The sequence below is a fragment of the Marmota flaviventris genome, chromosome X, assembly GCF_047511675.1.
Source record: "Marmota flaviventris isolate mMarFla1 chromosome X, mMarFla1.hap1, whole genome shotgun sequence".
Classification (NCBI taxonomy): Eukaryota; Metazoa; Chordata; class Mammalia; order Rodentia; family Sciuridae; genus Marmota; species Marmota flaviventris.
This window is the reverse complement of record NC_092518.1, coordinates 39,605,514-39,632,294: the sequence shown is the minus strand read 5'-3', so window position 1 is coordinate 39,632,294 and position 26,781 is coordinate 39,605,514. Positions and strand designations below refer to the sequence as shown.

At 37.7% G+C, this 26,781-nt stretch overlaps 1 protein-coding gene and 1 pseudogene across 4 annotated transcripts in view; both read left to right on the top strand.

Moving 5' to 3' along the window:
• The window catches only part of Znf41 (zinc finger protein 41), a 49,052-nt gene that overhangs the window by 1,618 nt on the left and 20,653 nt on the right, over positions 1-26,781 (top strand). For 3 of the 4 annotated variants that reach the window (XM_071606373.1, XM_027927457.2, XM_071606371.1), the window contains exon 2: positions 18,780-19,024. The exons of the other annotated variant lie outside the window; for it this stretch is intronic. In XM_071606373.1, the coding sequence (XP_071462474.1) occupies positions 18,947-19,024 (78 nt within the window). In that variant the 5' untranslated portion in view covers positions 18,780-18,946. The remainder of the gene's footprint in view (positions 1-18,779; positions 19,025-26,781) is intronic. 4 annotated transcript variants of the gene reach the window in all.
• Positions 13,850-14,060, top strand: LOC114086168 (thymosin beta-15A pseudogene; annotated as a pseudogene).

Below are 26,781 nucleotides of genomic sequence, written 5' to 3'. Positions count from 1 at the left end.
TTTAGGTGCAGGGATCGATGCTTTTAAGTTCAAAACATACCACCAAATCATTTTCCAAAACTTTTGTAAAATTGGAATTCCCACCAGAAATCTATGAAAGGGCTTATTTCAAGATCAGCTCTCAAACTGAACATTGTTGCTTTTTTTATTTTCCCAATTCTGAGAGGCAAACACAAAGGTATCTAGTTTACTTTGATATGCAATTTCCTGACAACTATTGCTTAAATATATTGAAATATGTTTAAATTTTTTCCTATCTTTTGCTTTTATTTCCTTCAAGTGATTTGTCTTTCTTATTAATTTGTGTTGTATTTACCTTCTGCCATTTATGATAAGTATATTTCTTTATCTCTTTATCTTGATTTTTGAAAGTTATCCTCAGGTATAATCAGAAAAATGTTAAACTTGATCTGATTAGATGTATCTATGTTTTTCCTTTTCAGGTTCTGAGTTTCTTGTCTTGCCCAATAGTTCTTATTTCATGCTTAAATAAATATATGGCCTAAAGTTATTAAAATTTTTATTGTTTTAACTTTTAGAATTAAACTTTATTCTAATTGAAATTTTTTTCTGGTATGTGCAGGAAGTGAGATCAGTTTGTATTTTTAATTTGGATAACCAGTTTGCCAGCACCAATCATTAAATGAATACTCTTTTCTAACCCAGTAAAATGTTACTTCTGTCACACAAATTCCTAAATATATATTTCTTTCTTTTTTACTTTTTTTTAAAACGGTACTGGGATTGAACCCAGGGATACTGTCTACTACTGAGCTACATCCCCAGGTCTTTTTATTTTATTTTGAGGCAAGTTCTCACTAAATTTCCCAGGCTGGCCTCTAACTTATGATCCTCCTGCCTCATCCTCCTGAGTCACTGGAATTACAGGCATACACCAACCTGCTTGGCTATATTGTTTTATTTCTGAACTCTAATTTGTTCTTCTGAAATATGTATTTTTACTCCCTTTTAAAGATTATTTTGACTTTGGAAATAGTTTTGATGTCAAATAATGCTAGTTTTCTTCACTGTTCTTTTTTTTAAGATTTCTTTATCTTTGTTTTATTTATTTATTTATCTATTTATTTGTTTATTTATTTATATGTGGTGCTAAGGGTCAAATCTGGTGCCTCACACATGCTAGGCAAGCACTCTACCACTGTGCTACAACCCTAGCCCCTTCACTGTTCTTTTTTTTGTTGTTTTATTTTTTGTTGTTGTTGCTGGTTCGGAGGTTTTGAACCTAGAGGTTTTTATCACTGAGCTACATCTCCAGCCCTTTTTATTTTTGATTTTAAAATAGGGTCTTGTTGTGGCTGGGGATGTGGCTCAAGCTGTAGCACACTCGCCTGGCATGCATGTGGCCTGGGTTCCGTCCTCAGTACCACATACAAACAAAGATGTTGTGTCTGCCGAAAAACTGAAAAATAAATATTAAAAAAAATTATCTCTCTCTCTCTCTCTTAAAAAAAAAGAAATGGTCTTTTTAAATTGCTTAGAGCCTCACTAAATTGCTGAGGCTGGCCTTGAACTTGTAATCCTCCTGCATCAGCCTCTCAAATCACTGGAATTATAGGTTTACACCACCACACCTGGCTTTTGTTGTTTTCTTTAATATTCTTGAGCAATTATTCTTTTGTAAGAATGTTAAAACTATTTAATCTAGTTTCAAAAATAGTAATTGAAACTATACTATTTTGTAGTTTTTTAATAGGTTTAGCACCTTTTTTTACTATGAGTCAATCATTTTTTATTTATTTGTTTTTTATTAGAGCATATCATAATTATCCATAGTAATTTGGTTCATTTTGACAAAATTACACATGCAAGGAATTTGATTTCAAGCCCCACCCCCTTTTCCTCCCTCCTCCCTTCCCCTATTCTTCCTCTTCTACTCTATTAAACTTCCTTTTTTCTACATATACATAAAGTTTAAATTCCCTTTGGTATCTTTATATACAAATATAACATGATATATTGTCAAATTCATTCCATTTATCTTTCCCTTTCCCTTCTTTGCCCCCTCACTCTCACTTTCCTTCTACTCTACTGTTTTTCCCTATATCTTTATGGTATACGATCCCCTCCCCAACCACCTTCTTTCCATTATTTTTCTCTAGCTTCCACATATGAGAGAAAACATTTGACCCTCAATTAGCTGAGTCTGACTTATTTCATTTAGCATGGTGTTACTCAGTTCCATCCATTTACCAGCAAATGCCATCATTTCATTCTTCTTTTGTGGTAAGTAAAACTCCATTGTGTATATATACCACATTTTCTTAATCCTTTCATCTGTTGATGGGCATCTGGATTTATTCCATAATTTGGCTATTGTGAATTTCCTAGCATGTTTTAAAAAATGTTTATTCTTAGATATTTTACCTTTGTATTTGTCATCATTGTGAATAGCATATTTTGTTCTATTTCCATAAAGTCTGTTGACTTTTGTAATTTTCTTATCCAATCTAGTTATCAAATTCTTATATGAGATGTAGTTGCTTTTTAATACTGTCTTAATTTTCCTAGATAACATATCACATCAAATTAAAAATGATACTCTTCCTTTCAAATATCTATTCGGATCATCTTATCTTCTATTGCATTAGCTATAGCTTTCAGAACAATGTTGAGTAATACTTGATAGAGGGTATTGCTATCTTATTGCTAATGTTAATGAAAATAACTTGAGCATTTAAAAATATTTTTAGTTGTATATGTACAGAATGTTTTATTTATTTTTATGTGGTGCTGAGGATCAAATTCTGGGCCTCACACGTGCTAGGCAATTGCTCTACCACTGAGCCACAACCCCAGTTCAGTTGAACATTTTTATTTGGGAGTAAAAGGTGTTTGTTTATTCATTCATTCATTTAACAAACATTTATAGAGTACTTATCTCATGCCACATACTGAGTTTGAAACCCTGCATCCGTGACCTCTTACTGGCTAAATGATGTTTTTCCCCAAACAACCTTACTGATATCATTCACCTATCATAAAATTTACCCATTTAAAGCTGCAGTTTAGTGGGTTTTAGTATTTTCACCTTCAGACCAGCCACAGACAACCACTAATTTACTTCCTGTCTATAAGTTTTGTACATTTTAGACACTGTATAATAATGCAACAATAAAATATGTGGTCTTTTATGACTGTCTTCTTTCACTTAGCATATTGTTTTCAAGGTTCATCCATGTTATAGGATGTATCAGTACCTTATTCATTTTATTTATTTTTATTATGGTAAGAACACTTAAAATGAAATCTACTGAAATCTACCTTTTTGTAAATTTTTAAGTGCCCCATACAATACTGTTAACTATAGGGACAATGTTGTATAGCAGGTTTTTAGAACTTATTCATCTTGTATAACTGAAACTCTATTTCCATTGCTATTATTTGGATATGGTTTGAATGTGTCCCCCCCAAGGTTCATGTGCTGGAAGCTGAGTCCTCAGTGTGGTAGTATTGAGATGGTAGAACCTTTAGAAGGTGGGGCCTAGTGAATGATAATTAGGTCATTGGGGGGGTACTACCCTCAGAAAGTTAATGTAGTTCTTGAGGGACCTTAGTTCCCATAAGAACAAGTTGATATGAAAGATCAAGCCTGGTCCCTGAATCCCTCTGGCTTCCTGTCTTGACATGTGATCTCTTCTGCATGGACTCAGAATTGTGATGCCATCTGCCATGAGGCCCTCACTAGAAACCATACTGATGGTGCTACCTGATCTTGGAATTTCAAGCCTCCAAAACTGTGAGCTGAATAAACCTTTTTTTTTTATATGTTCTCCAGCCTTGGGTATTTTGTTATCACAACAGAAAATGGAGTAAGATACCTATTGTACAGCAACTCCCTATTTTGTCCTCCTCTCAGTCCTTGACGATCACCATTCTACTGTTTTCATGAGTTTGACTATTTTAGAATTACAGTCTCCCTTAGTATCTAGGGGGATTGGTTCTAGGACCTCCTGCAGATATCAATATCCTGAGATGCCTAAGTCCCTTATTGTTTTATTCAGTTTTTTCACTGCTGTGACTAAAGGACCCAGCCAGAACAATTGTACAGGAGAAAAGGTTTATTTAAGGCCTCACAGTTTCAGAGGTCTTGGTCCACAGAAAGCCAGCTCCATTCCTTGGGGCTCAAGGTAAGATAGAATATCATGGAAGAAGAGTGTGGCAAAGGGAAGCAGCTCACGTGGTGATCAGAAAACAGAGAGAGGGATTCCATTCTCCAGATACAAAATATATACCCCATAGTTACGCCCCCAATGAAACACTAGCCAGGCACACCCCACCTGCCTCCAGTTACCACTCAGTTAATCCCATCAGGAATTAGTTCACTGATTGTGTTAAAACTGTCACAACCCAGTCATTTCTCCTCCAAACCTCTTGCATTGTCTCACACGTGAGCTTTTGGGGGACACCTCACATCCAAACCATAACACTTACATAAATTGCATAGTGTTTGCATATAATGTTCATAGTCCTCCTGTATACTTTAAATCATCTCTAGATTACTTATAATACCTAATACAATGTAAATGCTATATAAAAAGTTGTTATACTATATTGTTTAAAAAATGATGACAAGAAAAGAATCTCTGTACATGTTCAGAATTATTTCTACTTTTTACCTATTATGAATAATGCTGCTCTGAGCATTTGTTTACAAGTATTTGTATAAATTTTCGTTTTGGATGGATACCCAGAAATGAACTTTGTTGGTGTAGGGGAGTGAGACAGAATTTTACCTCTTCTAGGATTTCTTTTTGCCTATTCTTGAGAATTAAAATGACATAAGACAAGCAGGGAGAACACATACAGATCTACTAAATGTAAGTTTTACAATGCATAGGAACTATCATGAAGAAATGATGATCTGTGTGAGTCTAAAAATATGTAACAGGGAATCTCACTATTCTAATGTACCATAATATAATTATAATGTACCAATTAAAAAATGAAGACTTGGGCTGGGGATGTGACTCAGTGATAGAATACTTACCTAGCATGCAGAGACCTTGGGGTCAATCCCCAGCACTGAAAATAATATACTCAAAAAAGTAGTTAGTGTTAATCACTTATATACTCTGTTGGACAAAGAATAAATTGTGAAAAAGCAATGAAATTATGTGGGGAATCTTAAAACAATTATTTTAACAAAATCTACAGAATTCTCTGGGTTTTTTTTTTTTTTTTTTGGTACTGAGGATTGAACTCAGGGGCACTAGACCACTGAGTCACTTCCCCAGCCCTATTTTATATTTTATTTAGAGACAGGATCTCACTGAGTTGCTTAGTGCCTTGCTTTTGCTGAGGCTGGCTATGAACTCTCCATCTTCCTGCCTCAGCCTCCCCGAGCCACTGGATTACAGAGTTGTGCCACCCTGTGCATCTCAAATTCTTGTCTTTGTTGATAACAATATTGCTTTCCTTGGGGTAAATTTCCAGTTTTTACATTAAATTTTATCCCATACTTTTTTTTTAGTTGTCAATGACCTCTATTTTATTTATTTATATGTGGTGCTGAGGTTTGAACTCAGTGCCTCACACATGCTACGCAAGTGTTCTACCACTGAGCCACAACCCCAGCCCTTATCTCCTACATTTTAAGAAACAGAATGAAGGTCAGAATGATCTTGCACCTGCTATTTTTCAAGTGCCTTTAACTCAAAATATTCAATATGGCAGAAAGGGTGTGTGTGTGTGTGTGTGTGTGTGTGTGTGTGTGTGCGCATGCTGAACCTCTGAACCTGAGGTCTTGAGCATGTAAGGCCAGAGTGGTATATTTTCAAATCTTTCACTAAATCACATGGTGCCTCTATGTTTAGAAGAGCTGCCAAACTATTTTCCAAAATAGCTGTTCCAGTTTATATCCTATCAGCAATATATGATTATTCCAGTTTGTTGCGTCCTTGTTAAAACATGTTTATTATCTTTTTTTAAATTCTTGTCATTCTACTAGATGTGAAATGATGTCTTCTTGTGATTCTGATTTACATTTCCCTAATGACTACTGATGCAGAGTATCTTTTCCTATACCTAGGGTCATTTGTTTATTATCTTTTTTTAAAATTTATTTTGTAGTTTTCAGTGGACACAACATCTTTATTTTATTTTTATGGGTGTTGAGGATCTAACCCAGCGCCCTGTACATGCCAGGTGAGCGCGCTACCGCTTGATCCATATCCCTAGCCCCTGTTTATTATATTAAGAGAAATTTCTGTTCAAATAATTTGTTTTAAAATTGAGTTATTTGTATTATTGAGTTGTAAGTGTTCTTTAATATATTCTAGATATAAGTCCCTTATGCAGTTTGTATATATTTTGTGCCATCCTTTGAGTGTCATATAACCTTTTTTGTGATGATCCTGGGGATGGAAGCCAGGGCCTCATACATGCTAGTCATGTGCTTTACCACTGAGCTACATCCCCAGTCCTTTTGATTTTTTGTTTTGAGACAGGGTCTTGCTAAATTCCTTAAACTTATGACCCTCTTGCCTCAGCCTGTACAGTATTGGGATTATAGACCATACCCAGCTCTTTTCACTTTCTTTTTTTTATTTTTTAGTTGTAGTTGAACACAATACCTTTATTTTATTTATTTATTTTTATGTGGAGCTGAGGATTGAACCCAGGGCTTCACATGTGCTAGACGAATGCTCTACTGCTGAACCACAACCTCAGCCCTCTTTTAACGTTCTTGATGGTGACTTTGTGTTTTTATATGTTTATATTTTAATTTGTATTTTTCTTAAGAATGTGTTCTTAATTGGGTCAGAGACCTTTTAGATATTAATACTCTTATGGTTTTATCTCTTTAATTGATCATTGTATGATTTATATTGATATGTAATATGAATCTATCCTTTACTTTTTTAAATTTATATTTTAGGTGTAGATGGATACAACACAATGCCTTTATTTTTATGTGGTGCTGAGGATCGAACCCAGGTCCCGCCCGTGCTAGGCGAGTGCTCTACCGCTGAGCCACAATCCCAGCCCCAAATCTATCCTTTTTTTTTCCTGGAATAATTGTTTGGTAAAGGACAATTTTTATAGTGAGTCACAATTGGATTTGAATTAATAATATTTTATTTAAAATTTTTGCCATCATGAGACAATTATTCATTGTCTTCTTGTTTTGTGCCATATTTAACAATTGTTGGTATTAAGGTTAAGCCAGTTTTTTAAAGGAAATTGGAAATTTTTATCTTTGTGTTAAAATGGCATAGACATGGCCCTGTGGGGTGGCACATGCCTGTAATCCCAGGGGCTCTGGAGGCTGAGGCAGGAGAATCAGGTGTTCAAAGTCAGCCTTAGCAATTTAGCAAGGCCCTAAGCTAAATGAGACCCTGTCTCTAGATAAAAATTTTAAAAGGGGCTAGGGATGTGGATCAGTAGTTGAGTGCCTCTGAATTCAACCCCTGGAACCTCCCCTCCAAAAATGGCATAGATATTATATTCTTTAAAGTTCAGTTATAAACACACTTAGAACTGTTTTTTTTTTAAGTATAAATTTTAACTATTTTTCTCTGATTACTGATCTTTGTAAATTTTTACTTTGGGAGAAATAATAAAGGTAATATATGTTTTCTAGGAATTTTATATTTTCATGGCACTATGCATAATGCTTTATTAATTTATTTTGATCACTTTCCCACCTATGGCAATTGATCCTTTTTCATTCATAAAATTGAATGAATTTAGGTATGTACAAGTGCATGTATGTATGTGTATATATCTTTTCTTTATCTTTTCTGAAAATATTTATTCTTAAGTTTTAGGTAGACACAATATCTTTATTTTACATTTATGTGGTACTGAGGATCGAACCCAGTGCCTTGTGCATGCTAGGCAAGCACTCTACCACTGAGTCACAACCCCAGCCCCTCTTTATCTTTATCACACTTCCCATGAACATTTTGTTGTCTTTTTCTAATTTCTTAGGTTTAATCGTTTATTTACCTTTGACTTTTATTTTTAAATATAAAAAACATTCCAAACTATCATATCCTTTAAATATAGCTTTAGCTGTGTCTCAGAATTTGGTTTGAGTTCTGTAATTTTATTATAAAATTTCATCTTCAATCCTAATGTGTTTATGGTTTCCTTTTCCTCCTCCCCCTCCTCCTCCTCCTCTTCTTCTTCCTCCCTTCCCCCTACCTTCTCTCTCTCTCTCTTTCTTTCTCTTTCCAGTGCTGGGGGTTAAACTCAGACCTCATGCATACTAGTCAAGCACTTTACCTCTGATCTATATTGGTAGTTTGGTTATCTTTTTATTGTATGTTTCTGAATTTCTAGAGTTACAGTCATTGCAGTCTGCCAAAATTCTAATTTTTAAAAGTTATCAAGATTTTTTCTTGGAGTCCAAGTCACCCTTTTTCTAGGGATGGGGTCCAGGGATTGAACTCAGGGGCACTCAGCCACTGACTCACATTCCCAGCCCTATTTTTTGTATTTTATTTACAGACAGGGTCTCACTGAGTCGCTTAGCACCTCAACTTTGCTGAGGCTGGCTTTGAACTCCCTATCCTCCTGCCTCAGCCTCCTGAGCCACCAGGATTACAGAAGTGCTCCACTGCACCGTTTGTCACCCATTTTAAAAATGCTTATAAGCTATGCCGTGAGTCTGAGAAGACTGTGCAGTTGTCCCGTGTTATCCATGAGGAATTGGTTCCAGGACCCCCTGTAGACACCAAAATTTGTTGATGCTGTGTTCCTTATATAAAATATATAATGGCGTAGTGTTTGTGTATAATGAATACACATCTCCAGTATACTTTCAATCATCTTTAGATGACTTTTAATACCTGATAAAATGTAAGTGCTATGTAAATAGTTGTTATACTGTATTATACATGTTTAATACAGACAGAACCACAGTTGGCATAGCTACATAATATGTGTCAACAACAAGGTAGCATTTTCTTTCTTCTTATACTTACAGATTGCTTTTGTAATCCACATAACTCTCCACTTCATTCATATGGTTTCAGTACAGTGCTTAGCATGCAGCAAATTCAAGTTTTACTTTTTGGAATAAAAAAATATTTTAAATACACATTTGGTTGAATCTAGAATGCAGAGCCTACAGATATAGAGGAATGACTATATATTCATTAGGCACAATAAGTTTATGTGTATTAAAACTAGCCTTATTGTTAATTTTTTCAAATCCACTTTGGTTTTTCTTTTGCTACCTGTTACATCTTACTACAGAAAGATACAATAAATTTGTTCAGCATAATTATGACTTTCTTAAACTTTTTTGTTGTTGCAGTACTCGGGATTGAACCTTGGACCTTGTGCATGCTAGGCAAGCATCAAAGTTTTTACTTTGAAATAATTATTAGATTCATAGGAAGTTTCAACATAGTACAAAGACATCCTATGAAACCTTCATCTGGTTTTCCCCAGTGGTTGCATTTTACAATATCATAATATAAAAATTTAGAATTTGACATTGTTACAAGATATGTGCATAGTTCTATGTAATTTTGTCATTGTGTGTAAATTTACTTAAATTACCCCCCAATCAAGATATAGGACTTTCACTCTTTTAGAGTCTTTACCCCCACTATCATTCATAACTCCTGCCAACCAGTCATTTGCTCTTGCTTGCTCTCTTTCTCCCTCTCTCTCTCCCCCTCCCTCCCCCCACCCCCCTTTCTTTCTTTTTTGGTACCAGGGATTGAACTCAGGGTGCTTAACCACTAAGCCATGTCCCCAGCCCTTTTTTATTTTTTATTGAGACAGAGTCTCACTGAATTGCTTAGGGCCTTGCTAAGTTGCTGAGACTGGCTTTGAACTTGTGATCCTCCTGCCTCAGTCTCCGGAGCTGCTGAGATTACAGATATGCACCATCATGTGTGACTGTTTGAATTCTGTGTTTAAAATTTTGTCATTTTGATAATGTTATATAAATGAAACCATACAGTGTATGGCCTTTTAAAAAAACATTTATTTATTTATTTATTTTAGTTGTAGTTGGACACAATAACTTTATTTTATTTATTTATTTTCATGTGGTGCTGAGGATCGAATCCAGGGCCTTGCACCTTCTAGACAAGAACTCTGATTTTCAACTTTACATAAGATAATGTTGCTGGGAGTGGGAGCACACATCTCTAATTTCAGCAACTTGGGAGGCTGAGGCAGTAGGATCACAAGTTTGAGGCCAGCCCCAGTAATTTAGTGAGGCCCTAAGCAACTTAGTGAGACTCTGTCTCAAAACAAGAAGTTAAAAGGGCTGGGGATGTAGCTTGGTGGAAAAGTGCCCCTGGGCATAACCCCTAGTACCAAAAACAAATAAACCCTTCTTGTAACATAACTACATATAAGAAAGTGTACACATTTTTCATACTTATCTGATTTTATTGTTTTTTGGTTTAAGAGTTTAAGAATGGACCCCCACATACATGATCACCAGTAGACACTGCAGAGCTGTGAGGAAAAGATGGTCTTTTTACTAAGTGGTGCTGGACCATCTTGCTATCTTCATAAAAGAAATGAATCTTGACCCTAACACACACCACACATCAAAATCCTTCCCAGATAGACAGTAGGTTGAAATGTGGAAGCTAAGACAATACAATTTTTTGAAGAAAACAAACACTTTATGACCCTAAGGTAGGCAAAGATTTCCAATGAAGAAATGAGTACCAAATATAAAAGAAAGAATGATAAATAATATTTCTGCCCAATACTTTGTTTCACATCTTTGACATTTTGTTTTAGATGTGTGACAACTGTATTTTGTTACATTTTAAATTTTTCTATGTTATTAATACATATTAATTGTACATATTAATGAGGTTCAGTGTGATATTTCCATACATGCATACAATGCCTATTGATCATATCCAACCACCTTTCTTCTATGCTTCCCCCATACATTTTCCAATCCCTAGTAATCACTCTTCTACTTTCAGATCAACTCTTTTTCGTTTCAACAAATGAGAGAGAACATGGGGTACTTGTCTGTCTTGGCTTATTTCACTTAATATAATGTCCCTTAGATCCATCCATTTTGCTGCAAATGAAAGTATTTCATTTCTCTATGGCTAAATAATATTCCATTGTGTATACATACTACATTTTCTTTATGCATTCATCTTTTGATCAGCACCCTGTTTCCATATTTTCGCTATTGTGAATTGTCACAGTAAACATGGATGTGCAGGCATTTCTTTGATATGCTTATTTCAGTCTATGGCCATACCACCCTGAATGCCCCATCTCGTCTGATATGCTGATTTCATTTCCTTTGGATGTTTACCCAAGAGTGGGAGAGTTGTATCATATGATAATTCTATATTTATTTTTTTGAGGAACCTCCATGTTGTTCTCCATAGTGCCTATACTAATTTACATTCCAGTCACAGTGTATAATGCTTCCTTTTTCTCTGTATCCTCCCCAGAATTTGTTATATTTTTTAATAAAGACCATTCTAACTGGAGTTAAGACAGTATCTCATTGTAGGGAATGATATTGCTCATCTTTTCATATATTTATTGGCCATTTGTATTTCTTCTTTTAAGCAGTGTCGATTCAGATTATTTGCCCATTTTAATTGGGTTACTTTGTTGTGGGGAAGGTCATTCAGAAAACACATTAAGTCCCAGTTTTGTCCAAATTGAAGAGTCTTTATTTAGCCGGCCAGCCAGTGACTATTCCCCACAGGACCCATAACGTCTCTGCAAAGAACATCCCTGAGCTTGAGCATTTTAGGATATTTAAAAAGCAAAAACCACGTCTGGGTTGACATAGCCGCAAGCCAGCAGGTACAGAAACTGAACTGGGCAGTTAGCCAGATAATGCAGTGGGTATATTGGTATTTCCCACGGGACTTTCCTGGTTGGCATAGCAGGAAGCAAGCAGAAGGGAAGTGGTTCAAAATGACCCTAGTTGAGTATAAGTTAGAGAAGTGTTACTAGACAATCAATCTCTAACAAGGTACATTGCCCAAGAAAAGTGGAAAGCAAAGAGAACAATTTTACATTGTATAAGAATTGCCATTTTGTGTTGCCAAGTATGTTATGCTAAGTATCTATTAACAGGTACAGAGATGGGGCTTTCCCATGGGAGAAGCATTTCTTATATGATACGAGGTCTCAGGATAAAATGGAGTCTGTTTGGTCATTGCCCATATAGCCTGGCCCATAACAACTTATTTTTTATTGTTAAGGTTTTTAGTTCTTTATATATTCTGGATATCAGCCCACTGTCAGATGAATAACTAGTAAATATTTTCTCCCAGTCTGTAGGTTGTCTCTTCACTCTATTGATTGTTTGCTGTGCAGAATCTTCATTTTGATGTCATCCTATTAGTCAGTTTTTAGGGTGCTATACAGAAAATCATTGCCTGTATCAATGTCTTGAAGTGTTTCCCATGTTTTCTTCTAGTAATTTCAGAGTTTTTAAGATTCCAGTTTCATAGTATTTATTTTTTATAGCAGAATTCACCTCATTCAATTTAGTTGAATTCTAATATTATTTATTTTATGCCCCCTATGTTTACTATTCATTGTACTTGGTTGATATTTCTTCTTTCCCTTTTCCTGCTTTTTTGGTTTACTCATATTTTTCTTAATCCGACTTCTGATTCCCATTATTTCAGAATTTTGATACTTTGGAATTTTGATTACTTTTGTCAATTTCTGCTAGTAGTTACCTTCACCTTCATTAATAAATGATTGCCATTGGGTACAGTGGCACACGCCTATAATCCCAGCAGCTCCAGGAGGCTGAGGCAGGAGGATCATGAGTTCAAAGCCAGCCTCAGCAATGGTGAGGCACTAAGCAATTGAGTGAGACCCTGTCTTTAAATAAAATACAAAATAGGGCTGGGGATGTGGCTCAGTGGTTGAATGCCCCTGAATTCAATCCCCAGTACCAAAAAAATAAAAAAGGTTGTCTATATTTTGTACATCACTAGATCTGTATTATATCATAGCAATACCTACTCATGGAGATGCATAACTTGCCTTCTCCTCTACTTTTGCATATTTTATCATATAAATTTAAGGATGTACAACATGATGTTTTTATAAATATAAAATTTGAACATTTATATATATAAATGATTACTATGGGTAAGCAATTTTGCATACCTATCACCTTCCATAGTTATCCATGTGTATGTGTGCGTGTGTGGTAAGAGCACCTAAAATCTACTTGTTTGGTAAATTTTCAATATACAATATACTAGTATTAACTGTAGTCCTCCTGTACATTAAATCTCTAGGACTTATTTATCAAATGTCACTATTAATTTGTACCCTTTGACCTACATCTCCCCATTTTCTTCTCCTTCATGTCCCCAGTCTCTACACAGCAAAGGAAACAATGAAAAGGCAGCCTATGGATTGGGAAAATATTTTTGAACCATATATCCAATAAAGTGTTAATATACTGAATATATAGTGAATTCACAAAACTCAGTAGCAAAAAAAACCAAAAAACCGGGGGGGGGGGGGCGCTGGGGTTGTGGCTCAGCAGTAGAGAGCTTGCCTAACACATGTGAGATGCTGAGTTCGACCCTCAGCACCACATAAAAATAAATAAAATAAAGGTATTGTGTCCAACTACAACTAAAAAAAATACTTTTAAAAAACCCACCTCATTTAAAAACGTGCAAAGAAGACGAAAAAGGCCAATGGGGGGGGGTGAAGTTCTATGTAGACAGAAGACAGTGGATGCAGGCCTGTAGGGCTAAAGTGGAGGGAGGGCCAGCACGTGAGCCTGGGATCCTTCATTTAATCAGAAAGCTGGGGTGTGGTCTGGGGGTGGCCCGCTGCAGGAATTACAAGCACCTGGTTCTGCACAGAACATCAACCTGGTCCAGAGTGAGCAAGGTATCAACCCAGGGACTGCTTTATGCTAGACTTAAAATCTTCAGTCTTTCATTTAGTCAAGATGAGTGATAAACTAGACTTGTCTGAAGTAGAGAGGTTTGACAAATCAAAACTGAAGAAAACTATACTGAAGGAAAAATACTCTCCCCTCAAAGAAACTATCCAACAACAAAAAAGAGTGTGTTCAAACATCATAAATGGAGATCTTCTCCCAAGAGCAAATTTCAACATTGCCAGAGAGTTTTGACTTTAGGCTTGGGTTTTTGTAAACCTGTGTGTTTGTAGAAATTTTAGGCACCATATGACTTCTTACCTGTACTCCCTGGCTTAGAGGTTAACAGTAGTAAATGTTCCATTAAATTTATTTCTAAACTTCCCATGGATACATAAATAAATTAAAGATGACGGACTATCAGTAATCTCACCATTAATGATCTTTGTGTGTGTAGTCCTTTCATCCCCTACAAGGCAAGCCAATTTTAACTTAGAATAGGTGCCTCCCTTGCTTCTTTTTTAAAAGATTTTTTTCAGTTGTCAGTGGACCTTTATTTATTTATTTATATATGGTGCTGAGAATCAAACCCAGTTCCTCATGCATGTAAGGCAAGCACACTACCACTGAGCTACAAGCCCAGCCCCCTCCATTGCTTGTTTTTTTTTTTTGGGGGGGGGGTGCATACTGGTAATTGAACTCAAGGGTACTCGACAACAGAACCACATCCCCAGCCCTAGTTTGTATTTTTATGTAGAGACGGTCTCACTGAGTTGCTTAATACCTAGCTTTTGTTGAAGCTGGCTCTGAACTCGTGATCCTCCTGCCTCAGCCTCCTGAGCCGCTGAGATTATAGGCATGCACCACCATGCCTGGCCATTGCTTCTTAATATTCATGAAGTTTCATGTCTTTGTAGCTTCTCATGGTTTATTTTCATTTTAATGTATTAATAAAATAATGAATATCACTTTTTAAAATAAAGGTCAATAGGTATATGCAAAAGTACTCAACATTACTCATCAACGTCAACATCATTTATCAGGAAAATACAAATCAAAACTACAATGAAGCCAGGCATGGTGGTGCACATCTATAATCCCAGTGGCTCAAGAGGCTGAGGAAGGAGGATTGCAATTCAAAGCCAGCCTCAGCAACTTATTAAGACTCTAAGCAACTCAATGAGACCCTGTCTCTAAGTAAAAAATAAAAAATGACTGGGGATATGGCTCCATGATTAAGGTCCCTAGGTTCAATCCCCAATACCAAAAAAAAATCCCAAACCTACAATGAGCTATCACTTCACGATAGGGCTGTTTATAAAAAAGACAAGAGATAAGTGTAGTGAATAAATAAATATATATATATATATATATATATATATATATATATATATATGAAAAGGGAACACTTGTACATGTTAGTGGGAATGTAATTTGGCACAGCCATTATGGAAAACAGTGTGGAGGTACCTCAAAAAATTAAAAATAACACTACTATATGAACAACCAATCTTTCTTCTGGATATACATACAAAAAAATGATTCAGTCATTTGAAGAGATACTTTAATTTCCATGTTTTTTGTAGCACTCTTCACAATAGCCAAAACCTTAATTCAACTTAAGTGTCCATCAACAGATGAATGGATAAAATTGTGCAGTGTGCATATAAAATGCACACATAAAATGAAATAATATCATTCAGCCTTAAAAAAGAAAGATATTGCCATTTACAATAGCATGGATGAACCTCCACATTAATCCTGAACGTTATGTTCCTCCAGTATATTATACTAAATTTAATATCCCACTCAGGGGCTGGGGTTGTGGCTCAGCTATAGAGCACTCGTCTAGCACGTGCAAGGCACTGGGTTCGATTCTCAACACCACATAAAAAATAAATACTTGTCCAACTACAACTAAAAAATATTTTTAAAAATTAAATAAAATTTCCACTCAGTAATAGCAATAGTTTTATTTATTCTAAATGCTCAATTACAAAAACCCTGCTCCACCAAACAAGCTGGGTGATTTTTAAGCATAGTCAAGTTGAAAGGCCCACCAATGAAGGTCCAGGAAGCCTGCATGAGCCTTTCTAGAGTTTGATAACAAGGTGCTATGGAAAGAGGGCTCTGAGGATTTTGTTGCTTCTCTAGTTGAACTGATGGGTAACCTCAACTTATTTTCTTTGCCTTAGGATTTTAAGAGGATTGAGAGGTTGTGTGAAGAGTTAATTGTAAGCAATGGCTCCAAACTTTGGCTACATATTACCCTGTGATTACATGGGTATTTTTAAAAGTTGCCTTGGTGATACTCCAGACCAATATCAAAAGCCGTTTAGGGGCTGGGATTGTGGCTCAGCAGTAGAGCACTTGCCTAGCATGTGTGAGTTATTGGGTTACATCCTTAGCACCACATAAAAATAAATAAATAAAGTTTAAACAAATAAAGCCCTCAAGCCAGGCCTGGTGGTACTTACCTGTATTCCCAGCTACCTGGGAGACTGAAGCAGGAGGCTTGCTTAAGCCCAGGAGTTCAGTAGTAGAGTATTTGCTGAGCATGCACAAGGCCTTGGCTTCAATCCTCAGCACTGCAAAAATAAATAAATACTCTATGACATCATCTTTATTCAGATATAAGTATATGTCAGTTGCAAGTCATTTTCCAAAACTACTTTCCTTCTATTTTAAAGATTCTGTTACTATTCTGTTTATAATTAGACTATTCTCTTGAGCATTCTGAGTTAGGAAAAATAAGCATATTATATAGTAAATGCTTTTATGTCTAAAGTTGTGTTTCTTATGCTCTGACAGAAGAATGATATCTAGTCAGAGTGAGTTTCAAATTCTTGGATCTCAGTTCTCAATAATCTGTAGATGTTTTCTTCTAAATGACTTCTAGTGTTGCCATACAAAGTCTAGTGGCTCTATAATCCTCTTTTGCTGCAAATAACATGTTGTTTCTGCCTGAAAGTGTTTTAAGTTTTTATCATTTAAATTCAACACCAATCCAAATTTGGGGTTGGTTGTTTGGGTTCTTCTGGGAGTCAAAGATTGGGAGATTTCTATGGGGGAGGATCAATGAGTTAGGATCCAAAAGATAATCCAAGGCCTATATCTGCCATTCATCTGGGGGTAGTAAGTGACAAGTGGGGAGAATTGTAGAAGGGAAACAATGGGAGACATATATGGTTAAGTGATCGGGACCTCTGTAGAAATTCTTGAGATTTAATAAGAATTAGAGATCTAAATATCTAAAGTCATTGATTCAGTCCATGAGTTTATTGATTAGGGCACTAAGATGGTGAGTGATCAATTTCAAGCCTGGGATCATCAAGGTATTACAAGTCTTGGGAGTCATTTTGGGGTGGACCAATATGAGTCGTGGATTGGGGCCTGTGCACATTGGTTATTGAAGGACTGTGTAAGTTGGTATGTGATGGACAGGAAGATCTACTAAGGCTTTTATGAAGATCATTGATTATATATGTGGGCTGTGAATTATAGGGTCCTACTGGAGGCCAGGTTTGTCCCCAAGAAGCTCAATTGATTCTTAGAGCAAATTAATGTTAATTTTGTATTGAGGATGTATTGCCTATATTGGTGTTCACTTAAGGAGCCTGTGGACACCAGTTGATCACATGACAGTTTTTGTCAGACAGTTTGGGCTGATGTTTTAGGAACCTGTGTAGACCTGCTTTTTTTCAGAACCCAGATGGGAATAGTGAGGTAGGAGTGTAAGTTTAAGCTTTCATCTTTGACAAAAGATAGTGGGCTATATAAGTTGCCCAAAATGTATACTGAATTATAATAGAATCTCAGTTTATGCATTCGTGACATGGTCACCTCTCAGCCAGAGCACTTTGAAGGCAACTGGAAACAGAAATAATGTTTATTGTGACTGTACCACATATAGACTACCACATGGCTCAATAGTTTAAAAACAGCACTTTGGAGTCAGATGCTGTGGCACACACCTGTAATCCCAGTGACTCTGGAGGCTAAAGCAGGAGGATCACAAGTTCAAGGCTAGCCTCAGCAACTTATTGAGATCCTTTCCTGAAATAAAATGTACTGAGGATCTAGCTCAGGGTAAAGTACCCCTGGTTTCAATCCCCAAGACTACCAAAAGAAAAGGTACTTTGGAACCAGGCATACCTGGGTTTGACTCCCTCTCCTTCCCTTCAACCTGGGTGATTTGAGGGGAGGATTTCTTTATTTATATGAATAGCTCTATCAGATGGCAAATGGGAATGATAATAAAAGTAATGCCTATCTCTTAAGATGAGTGTGAAATTAGGTAGTTAATAAAACATGACTTGTACTTTATAATAATAGCAATATTTAACAATAATTGAATGTATTCCAGGGGCTAGGTAGGGAAGAGTGCTTCAAAGACATAATTCCATTTAATTCTAACACCCTATAAGATAGGTATTTTCATCTTTTTTTAAGACAAGCAAACTCAGCTTAGAATGATTTCCTCAAATTTCAGCTAGAATGTAGAAAAGCTGGAACTCCAACACTCATTCTTTTTTTTTTTTTTTGCAGGGGGTACCAGGGATTGAATTCAGGGGCACCAGAACACTGAGCCACATCCCCAGCCCTATTTTATTTAGAGACAGGGTCTCATTGAATTCCTTAGTGCTTTGCTTTTGCTGAAGCTGGCTTTGAACTCACAATCTTCCTACCTCAGACTCCCAAAATGCTGAGATTACAAGCGTGTGCCACTCCACCGGGCACCCATTCATCTTACACCAAATTTTGTGAATCTTTCCCACATCCTATACTATCATTTGGTGGGTATTGGTTCTACCGAACTTTTCTCTTCTGAAAGATCCAGCATAGTGAGCTGCCCCTTGGTGCCTACAGGAAGCATTCATGAGTGACCAGGGAGTGGCTAACCATGTGCACACTGTCTTTGCAGCTTTCTTGGAGCCTCTGCAGAGTCCCTGGACCAGAACGGTTAGTGGGGACTGCAGGATCTTCCTTCTAACCAGGCTCAACTGTGCCGCCAGACCTGGGTGAGCCCACAGATGCCAGCCCAGCTTCAAGCTCCTGGGAAGAGTCTAGTCATCAGGGCCCAGGCCCAGCATGAACATGCCAGCCAATGGAGATTCTGTCCAGTCGTCCCTGGCCCTGGCTGCAGAGAAACATGGCAGCTCACTTGAGGTGAGGAAGGAAAGGACCCCATGGGTAGGAATTCATTCAGTGAGGAAATACCCCTGACCTTTCCCCAGGGCCTCAGGGTCAGGGCAGGTGAGTCATAGGAAGTCACAGATTTAATACTTGCTGACCCATAGACAGATCTAGATCCTCCTGCTGAGAGTACCACATGTCTGAAGTCACTACATCCAGAGCCCTATGGGTTTCAGTGGAAAAGGCCATGTGGCTGATGGAGAAGGAGATATGGAAGGCCCACCCCATATCCTGGGGGAGAGGGTCAGGAAACTCTCGCAGGCTATCTGAGGCTGAGGTCTGGGTGGGAGCAGCCACCGGCCATGACCAAGGAAACATAACCCCCAACCCAGTACAGCCCTTTCCTCTATGTTGGTTCTTTACAGGTACTCAGCTAATCCCCACCTGAGCCCTCAGTTCCCCTGGCTTCTGAGGAAGTGCTGACTTGTCTATCCTGATTTAGGTGAAGAAAAATCTTTTTTCTTGAAACTGAGACTAGCAGGGTAATAAGGCTACCACAGTCTCTAGAGACCTTCCAGTTCTTCCTTCTTCTTTCAGATATAAGTAAAATGGCTTGAGGAGGTTTAAGATTAATGCAGGCCTCTCAAGTTGGCAGTGACAGCACTGGCCTGTGGCCAGGTTCCCTGAATGTATACCCACCCCCCTCAGAGAACTGCAGCAGAGACCAAGTTTCCCATTTGGAGTCCCTTTAAGATTGTGTAAGCAAGAGACCCTGCCCGTAATGCCCTCCTTTCACACCTACCTATAATGTCACTTAGGGAAAGGGATTGCTGCCACAGGGACTCAGGGTTATATGGTCATTGGGATAATATTAAACTTTAAAAAATTATTTTGGTTTATGTCATTTCATTTTTGTAATATTTTTTATTTTTTAGTTGTAGGTGGACACAATATCTTTATTTCATTTTTACGTGGTGTTGAGGATCGAACCCAGCGCCCCATGTGTGCTAGACGAGTGCTCTACCACTGAGCCATAATTCCAGCCCCTCATTTCATTATTTTATAATAAAATTGTAGAAAATACAGGTTAACAAATAGAATAGAAAATTACTTGTTATTTTTCAAAGTTAACCATCCAAAAGTTAACCCAAAGTTAACCATCATTAACACTGAACTATATATTTTCTTTGTGTTGTTTTTTCTTTTGCATGAGCATGTATGTATGTGTGTGAGTATATGTGTGGAACCATAAATATGTATGTGTACCATACACACACACACACTCACACACACACACACACACACACACACACATATATACACACATACATAGTGCCAAGGTTTAAAAATGGAATCATACTATTTTAGTTATTTTCTTCTTTTGTGCTGGGGATTGAATCCAGGGCCTTGTGCATGCTAGGCAAGTATTCTACCACTGAGCTACACCCCCAGACCATGGCTACCTCCTTTTTAACTCAGCAGTTTAAAGTTTCTAGGCAGTAATTTTTTTTCATACATATGTGATGTCCATAATTTAACCAGTCTACCATTTTAAAAAATATTTTTAGTTGTAGATGGACATAATACCTTTATTTTATTTATTTATTTTTTATGTGGTGCTGAGGATTGAACCCAGTGCCTCACATGTATTAGGCAAGCCCTCCACCACTGAGCCACAACTCCAGCCTCTAGTCTGCTATTTTTTAATTTTAATTTTTTTATGTTTATTTTTATTTATTTATTCTTATGTGGTGCTGAGGATCAAACCCAAGACCTCATGCATGCGAGGCAAGTGCTCTACCACTGAGCTACAACCCCAGCTCCTAATTTTAATTTTTAATTGACAAATAATAATTGTATATATATATTTATATATATATATATATATATATATATATATATATGCACATTAAGGAATGATTAAGTCAAGCTGATTAATATCTGTCACCTCACATACTTGCCTTTGTTTTAATTTCTCAGCAATTTTGAAATATGGCAGTCCCTTCTTATTTTTTCCAGTGATGGGGATTGAACCCAGTGTTGTTTATCACTTAATTGTGTCCCCAGCCCTTTTAAAAATTTTATTTTGAGTCAGGGTCTCACTAAGTTTCTTGGCCTTAAATTTGCAATCCTCCTGCCTCAGCCTCCCAAGTTGCTAGGATTACAGGGCTATGCCACTATGCCTGCCTCATCTTATTCTTGAGAGATTTGTTCCAAGACCCCCACTGGATGCATGAAGGTACTATCTGAGGTACTATTGAGTACCAAACACTATATATATGGTCATGCACCACGTAATGACATTTCATTCTACAATTGACCACAAACACAGTAGTGATCTCATAAGATTATATTGCCTAGTGGTGTCCTAGCCATCTTAGTTTTCTTAAGTACACTCGAATATTTGCACAGTGGCAAAATTGCCTAATGATATATTTGTCAGAATTTGTCCCCATCATTAAGCAACACATGACTGCACTGTTTTTTTCCATACATACCAATGATAAAATTTAACTTATAAATTAGAAACAAGAAGAAACTAATAACAAAAAATAATGTAAAACAATAATTATAACAATATGCTTGTAATAAAAGTATGTGACTGGGCTCTCTTTCTCAAAATATGGAATTTTCCATTTAATTTTTTTTGGTACTGGGGATTGAACCCAGGGACTGTTAACCACTGAGTCATATCCCCAGCCCTTTTTATTTTTTATTTTGAGACAGGGTCTCGCCAAGTTTCTTAGGGCCTTGCTAAGTTGCTGATGCTGGTCTCAAACTTGCAATCTTCCTGCCTCAGCCTCCTGAGTCACTGGGATTATAGGCATGCATCCCCACATCTGGTCATTTAATGTTTGGGGACCATAGTTGACCGCAGGTAACTAAAACCATGACAAGCAAAATGGCAGATAATGGGGGACTACTATATGCATTGTGTTATTAACTGTAGTCACCATGCTATGCAGTAGATCTCAAAAATTTATTCCTTCTATCTAACAAAAACTTTGTATGCTTTAACTTTGTATGCTTTAACTTCCTCTTCACAATCAGTTCCACTAGTAATATGTATTTAGGGGTTAGGTTTTCTAATGTGATTAAAACTGCTATGGTGAAATTTCTGCATTTGGATCTTTTTGCTGCAAGTCACTGAAATTATATTTTTGAGTAAAATATATAGAAGCATTAGTTGGTAAGTGTATGAATATTGATATTAGTATACTTCCCTTTTTTCTAAGCTCTGCTCATTCATATAATCACTGACACACTGGCCTTAACTATGACAGTGTGGTCCTCCTGAGTCCTGCAGATGGCCTCTTGTCCAGCCAATCAGTACGGGTGTCTAGATGAATGGTTCTGGGATCTGCAAGGTACATTCTCCATTCATTTCCTTTCTTTCCCAACCACAGATCTCTGGTCCTACTTGAGAAGAGATGGAAAATGACCAGGTCTCTGGTGAATGCTACTTGTTCACTTATTCATTAGGTTCTTTTTTTTTTTCATTAGATGTCAGGGAGCAGGATATAGGTGGAAATGCCAAGGAACCAATAAAAATGTCCCCAGGGTTGGGGAGCAACCAGTTGGACCAAGAAACAGCTGAAACTGGAGGTTAAGGAGAGGAGCCAGGAAGAAAAAGAGAGCTGAAGGGATAGCCATTGGGAATAGGCAGGATAAGAAGGAAGAAGGAACAGCTGGAGGGAGCATGGAGCACTTCTGGAGATAGATTATAGACTATGGTTACAGACAACAAATGGAGGCATACTGGGACAACCAGACACAGTGAGACAGACTACAAAATAGTCTTTGAGACTGGAGAAGTAGTCATGGAGCAGGGAAGAACATGAGTTTTAAGAGCAATCAGAAGCCTTTTCTCAAAAATAAAAAGAACTGGGATGTACTTAGTGGTAGTGCATCCCTGGCTTCAATCTCCAGTATGAAAAAAGAAATAAACAAAAATCAGAAAGGATCATGAAATAGGAGGAGGGACTAGGAAAAAGAGGAAGCAGATAGTAGCCCCTGAGGAGTGAAGAACCAGATGAAACGGAAAAGGCAAAAATGTTCAAACGTTCAAGAAGCTGAGTGTGAGCCTGAGGGTCCAACAACTTCCAGAGGAACCAGGGAACAGTTCCTAGGTTCAGAGAACAATGGGGGCATAGGGAAAAGGAACAAAAAGGAACAGGGAACAAGAAATGGGAAATATGACCCTGAGAATGGTTAGTAGTCAGAGGATATAGGCAGAGATAGGAGACAATTGCAGAGGATCGGGGAAAGAACAGAATAGTGGGAAAGCCTCCAAGGCTGCAGAATGGCATTGGATAGCAGGGAACCTGTGACACAAGGATCAATTCTGTTGGGAAACAGCCAGAGAGAGCCACAAAAGTACTTGGCTCTGAGTGTCAGCCAGCACTCCCAGGAAATAACCAGAGGATCTAGTAGAGCAGGCATAGTAAATAATAAATGTTTATCTGGTGTAGGTAGCAGCCTGACCAACTTGGGAAGAGCTAAAGAAACTAGAGAAGAACTACAAGGAATAAGATAAATTACTAAAGTGGGATAAGAGCCAGAGATTCCATGCAGTAATCACTAGGGTTAAGGCACAGTGAAGAAGCCAGGGAAAGATTAGGGAGCAGCCGGAGTTCCCAGGAATAAGCTGACTAAGGGGACATGGGATTTTTGTGTTAAAACAGCAAAATTCCTGGGCAAACTGTGATGACCAAGAAACAACCAGAGGAACCAGCCAATAGAGGTAATGTGAATAATGAAGATGGTAGAAGTACAGAATCTAGTCATGGTAGAGAACATACAGCAGAATCAGTGTACTTTAGTGGTAAAGAGCCCAGGCTAAGGAACCAGCCAGACTGGCATTATTCAAAGAGTAGTCCGTGGGCCAAAAACATGAGCATATATGCAAAGAACTGTCCAAGGGCACAGAAAATGATCTAGATATTAGAAAACAGTCAAGGGAATCCAACAGCAACTAGTCTGTGAACCGCTGGAAGGAACAAGAAAAGCTCTTAGGAACCAGAGACCAGTAAGATCAACTAGGGCTCCATCAGAACAATGGACCTGCTGGAGGGACAAATGTCTGAGGGAACACAAAACAAGAAACAGGATATATGTATAGTTAGAGGGGCCCAGGTGCAGCCAAAGGAAGCAATAAATAAGACAATGGGAGGAGTCACAAAGAACAAAAAACATCTAGAGGGAGTAGTAAACAGGAACCAAGGAAGTCAAAAAGAATAAGAAATAGATGGGGAACACTCAGAGGAGCAAGAACCAGAAGAAGGAGCAGGGGAAAGTCTGGAGAAGCAGAAATTCCTTAGAAGCCCTTCTGCTGGGCCTGGGGCCAAGGGGAAGGGAAGGATCACATCACTGAGGTGATATACAAGTGTCCCAGAGCAGGAGTGAGAGCAGTCTTAGGCAGGTGGCCTGCATCCCCAGCCAAAGCAGATGGTCAGTAGATCAGAGACAGAGTAGGCAATAAGTGGTCATTCCTGGCAGCCCAGAGCATCCCCAGGGTGAGGGTGCAGAATATGGTGGGATTCAGATCATCCAGAAGAGAGATATCACTGTGATTAGCTGGAGAGCAGAGACGAGCCAGGATGTAAGTCCTTACCTAGGACAAGAAAGTCCTTGTGATGGCAGGGACACATACCATTCCTTTCTGCCCAGGCTAATTAAAACATTTTCATATGTGGCAAGTGAGGCTGAAATCTGGTGGGTCTGTGCCATCAACTTCATACCCAAATCCTACCACAGTCCTTTTCCACCACCCCACATCTGCCTTCACAGCCATAGTGGAGTTCAAAACTTCTGTCTTAAAAGGATAAGGAATCAAATGGGGTCATTGATGGAGAGTGTACCTTGCCTGTTTTCCTTTTGCATCCATCAATGCTTGTAATGCCTGGCATGATCTTTGTACATGATCTCTGTGTATTTGGCCTTAGTGACTTCCCAAGAAGGAGGGTTAGATAAGGGTGATGATCTTTCATCTAACATCTCAGGCTATGAGTCCACAGGTAGACAGAGGCAGTTGTTAAACTATTTAATAGTACAATTAATAAATGTTAATCAAAATAAATAAAATCAAATTTAAAAAGCAAAATATATTTAATAGATATTAAAATATTTAACATGTCCATATTGGGTAGGAAATAAACACTTCTCCTTCCACTGAGGCTCCTCCCCCATAGCACCCACACCGGCAAGGGTCAGTAGGAGGATGCATCCAGTCATGACCCTCAAGGCTCTCACCTTTAGTTGATGAAGGGGGCACTCAAGTGTGTTGTTCAAGGCTCAGGTCCTGCTCCCAGCAACCCTCAGGGCTTGTGCTCCAGGGTATTGGTGAGTGAAGAGATTGGGGGAGGAATTATGGGAACTCTCTGCCTGTTCTGTACCCATGAATAGTCACCAATAAAGAGAGGACCCCTGGGGCTCTGGAAGGTCCAATAGTTCATAATGAATAAAGGTTTATCATTTCATTATGTCAAATCATTAGAGCTTTTCTTTGCTACTTAGTACTATCTTCTGTCTTGTTTAGGAAATCTTCACCTACCCCAGTGCCTAAACCAATACTCAACTTTTGTGTATGTGTGTGTGTGTGTGTGTGTGTGTGTGTGTGTGTGTTTCTGGGAATCAAACCCAGGGCTTCACACATGCTTTGCCAGTGCTCTACCACTGAGGTACATCCCCAACCCCCCCACCTTTTTTTGAAATAGAGTCTCACTAAGTTGCTGAGGCTAGCCTTGATCTTATAATCCTCCTGCCTCGGCCTCCCAAGTAGCTATGATTACAGGCATGGAACAACCATGCCTGGATTCACCTATATTTTCTAAGAATTTTAAAGCTTTGATTCTTTGGTAACTTATTTTGCAATAGTGTCAAGATTAAAGAGAACTTGGGAAAAGAGTACACGTAACTATATATGCCCTTTATCCAGAATCAATGATCATTAACATTTTGCTACTTTGCTTTCATTGTCTCAATTTATGTGTGAATGTGTATGTATGTATACACCCAGATATATCTTTTTTTAATTTTCTGGGTTCTGGGGGTATGGCTTAGTGGTACAGTGCTTGCCTAACATGAACCAGGCTCTGGATTCCATCCCAGCACAATAAAAATAAATAGATAGATAAATGACTTTTACTTTTCAAACCATTTGAAAGTAATTTGCAGATATAATTTCCATTTACTCCTAAATTCTTCTATGTTTATCTCTTAAGAATGAGAACATTCTGGGGCTGGGGTTTTGGCTCAGCGGTGGAGCGCTTGCCTTGCACATGTGAGACACTGGGTTCGATCCTTAGCACCACATAAAAATAAATAAACAAAATAAAGGTTTTGTGTCCATTTACAACTAAAAAAAAATAAAAAAAAACAATGAGGACATTCTCAGCCAGGTGTTGTGGTGCAAAGCTGGAATCCCAGTGGCTCAGGAAGCTGAGTCCAGAGGTACACAAGTTTGAAGCCAGCCTCAGCAACTTAGTGGGATCCTGTCTCAAAATAAAAAATAAAAGGGCCAGACATGTGGTTCAGTGGTAGGGTGCTTACCTAGAATGTATGAGGCCCTGGGTTCAATCCCCAATCCACACACAAAAAAGGATAGGACAACTATCAAAATCAAGAAATTTAATATTGATATAGTATTATCTAATATATAGTATATATTGTCTAATTATTTAATATTCAATATCTAAAACAGATGCTCCTCAACTTCCTATGGGGTTACATCCTGAAAACCTATGGTAAATTGAAAATATCATAAATCAAAAATGCATTTAATACACCTA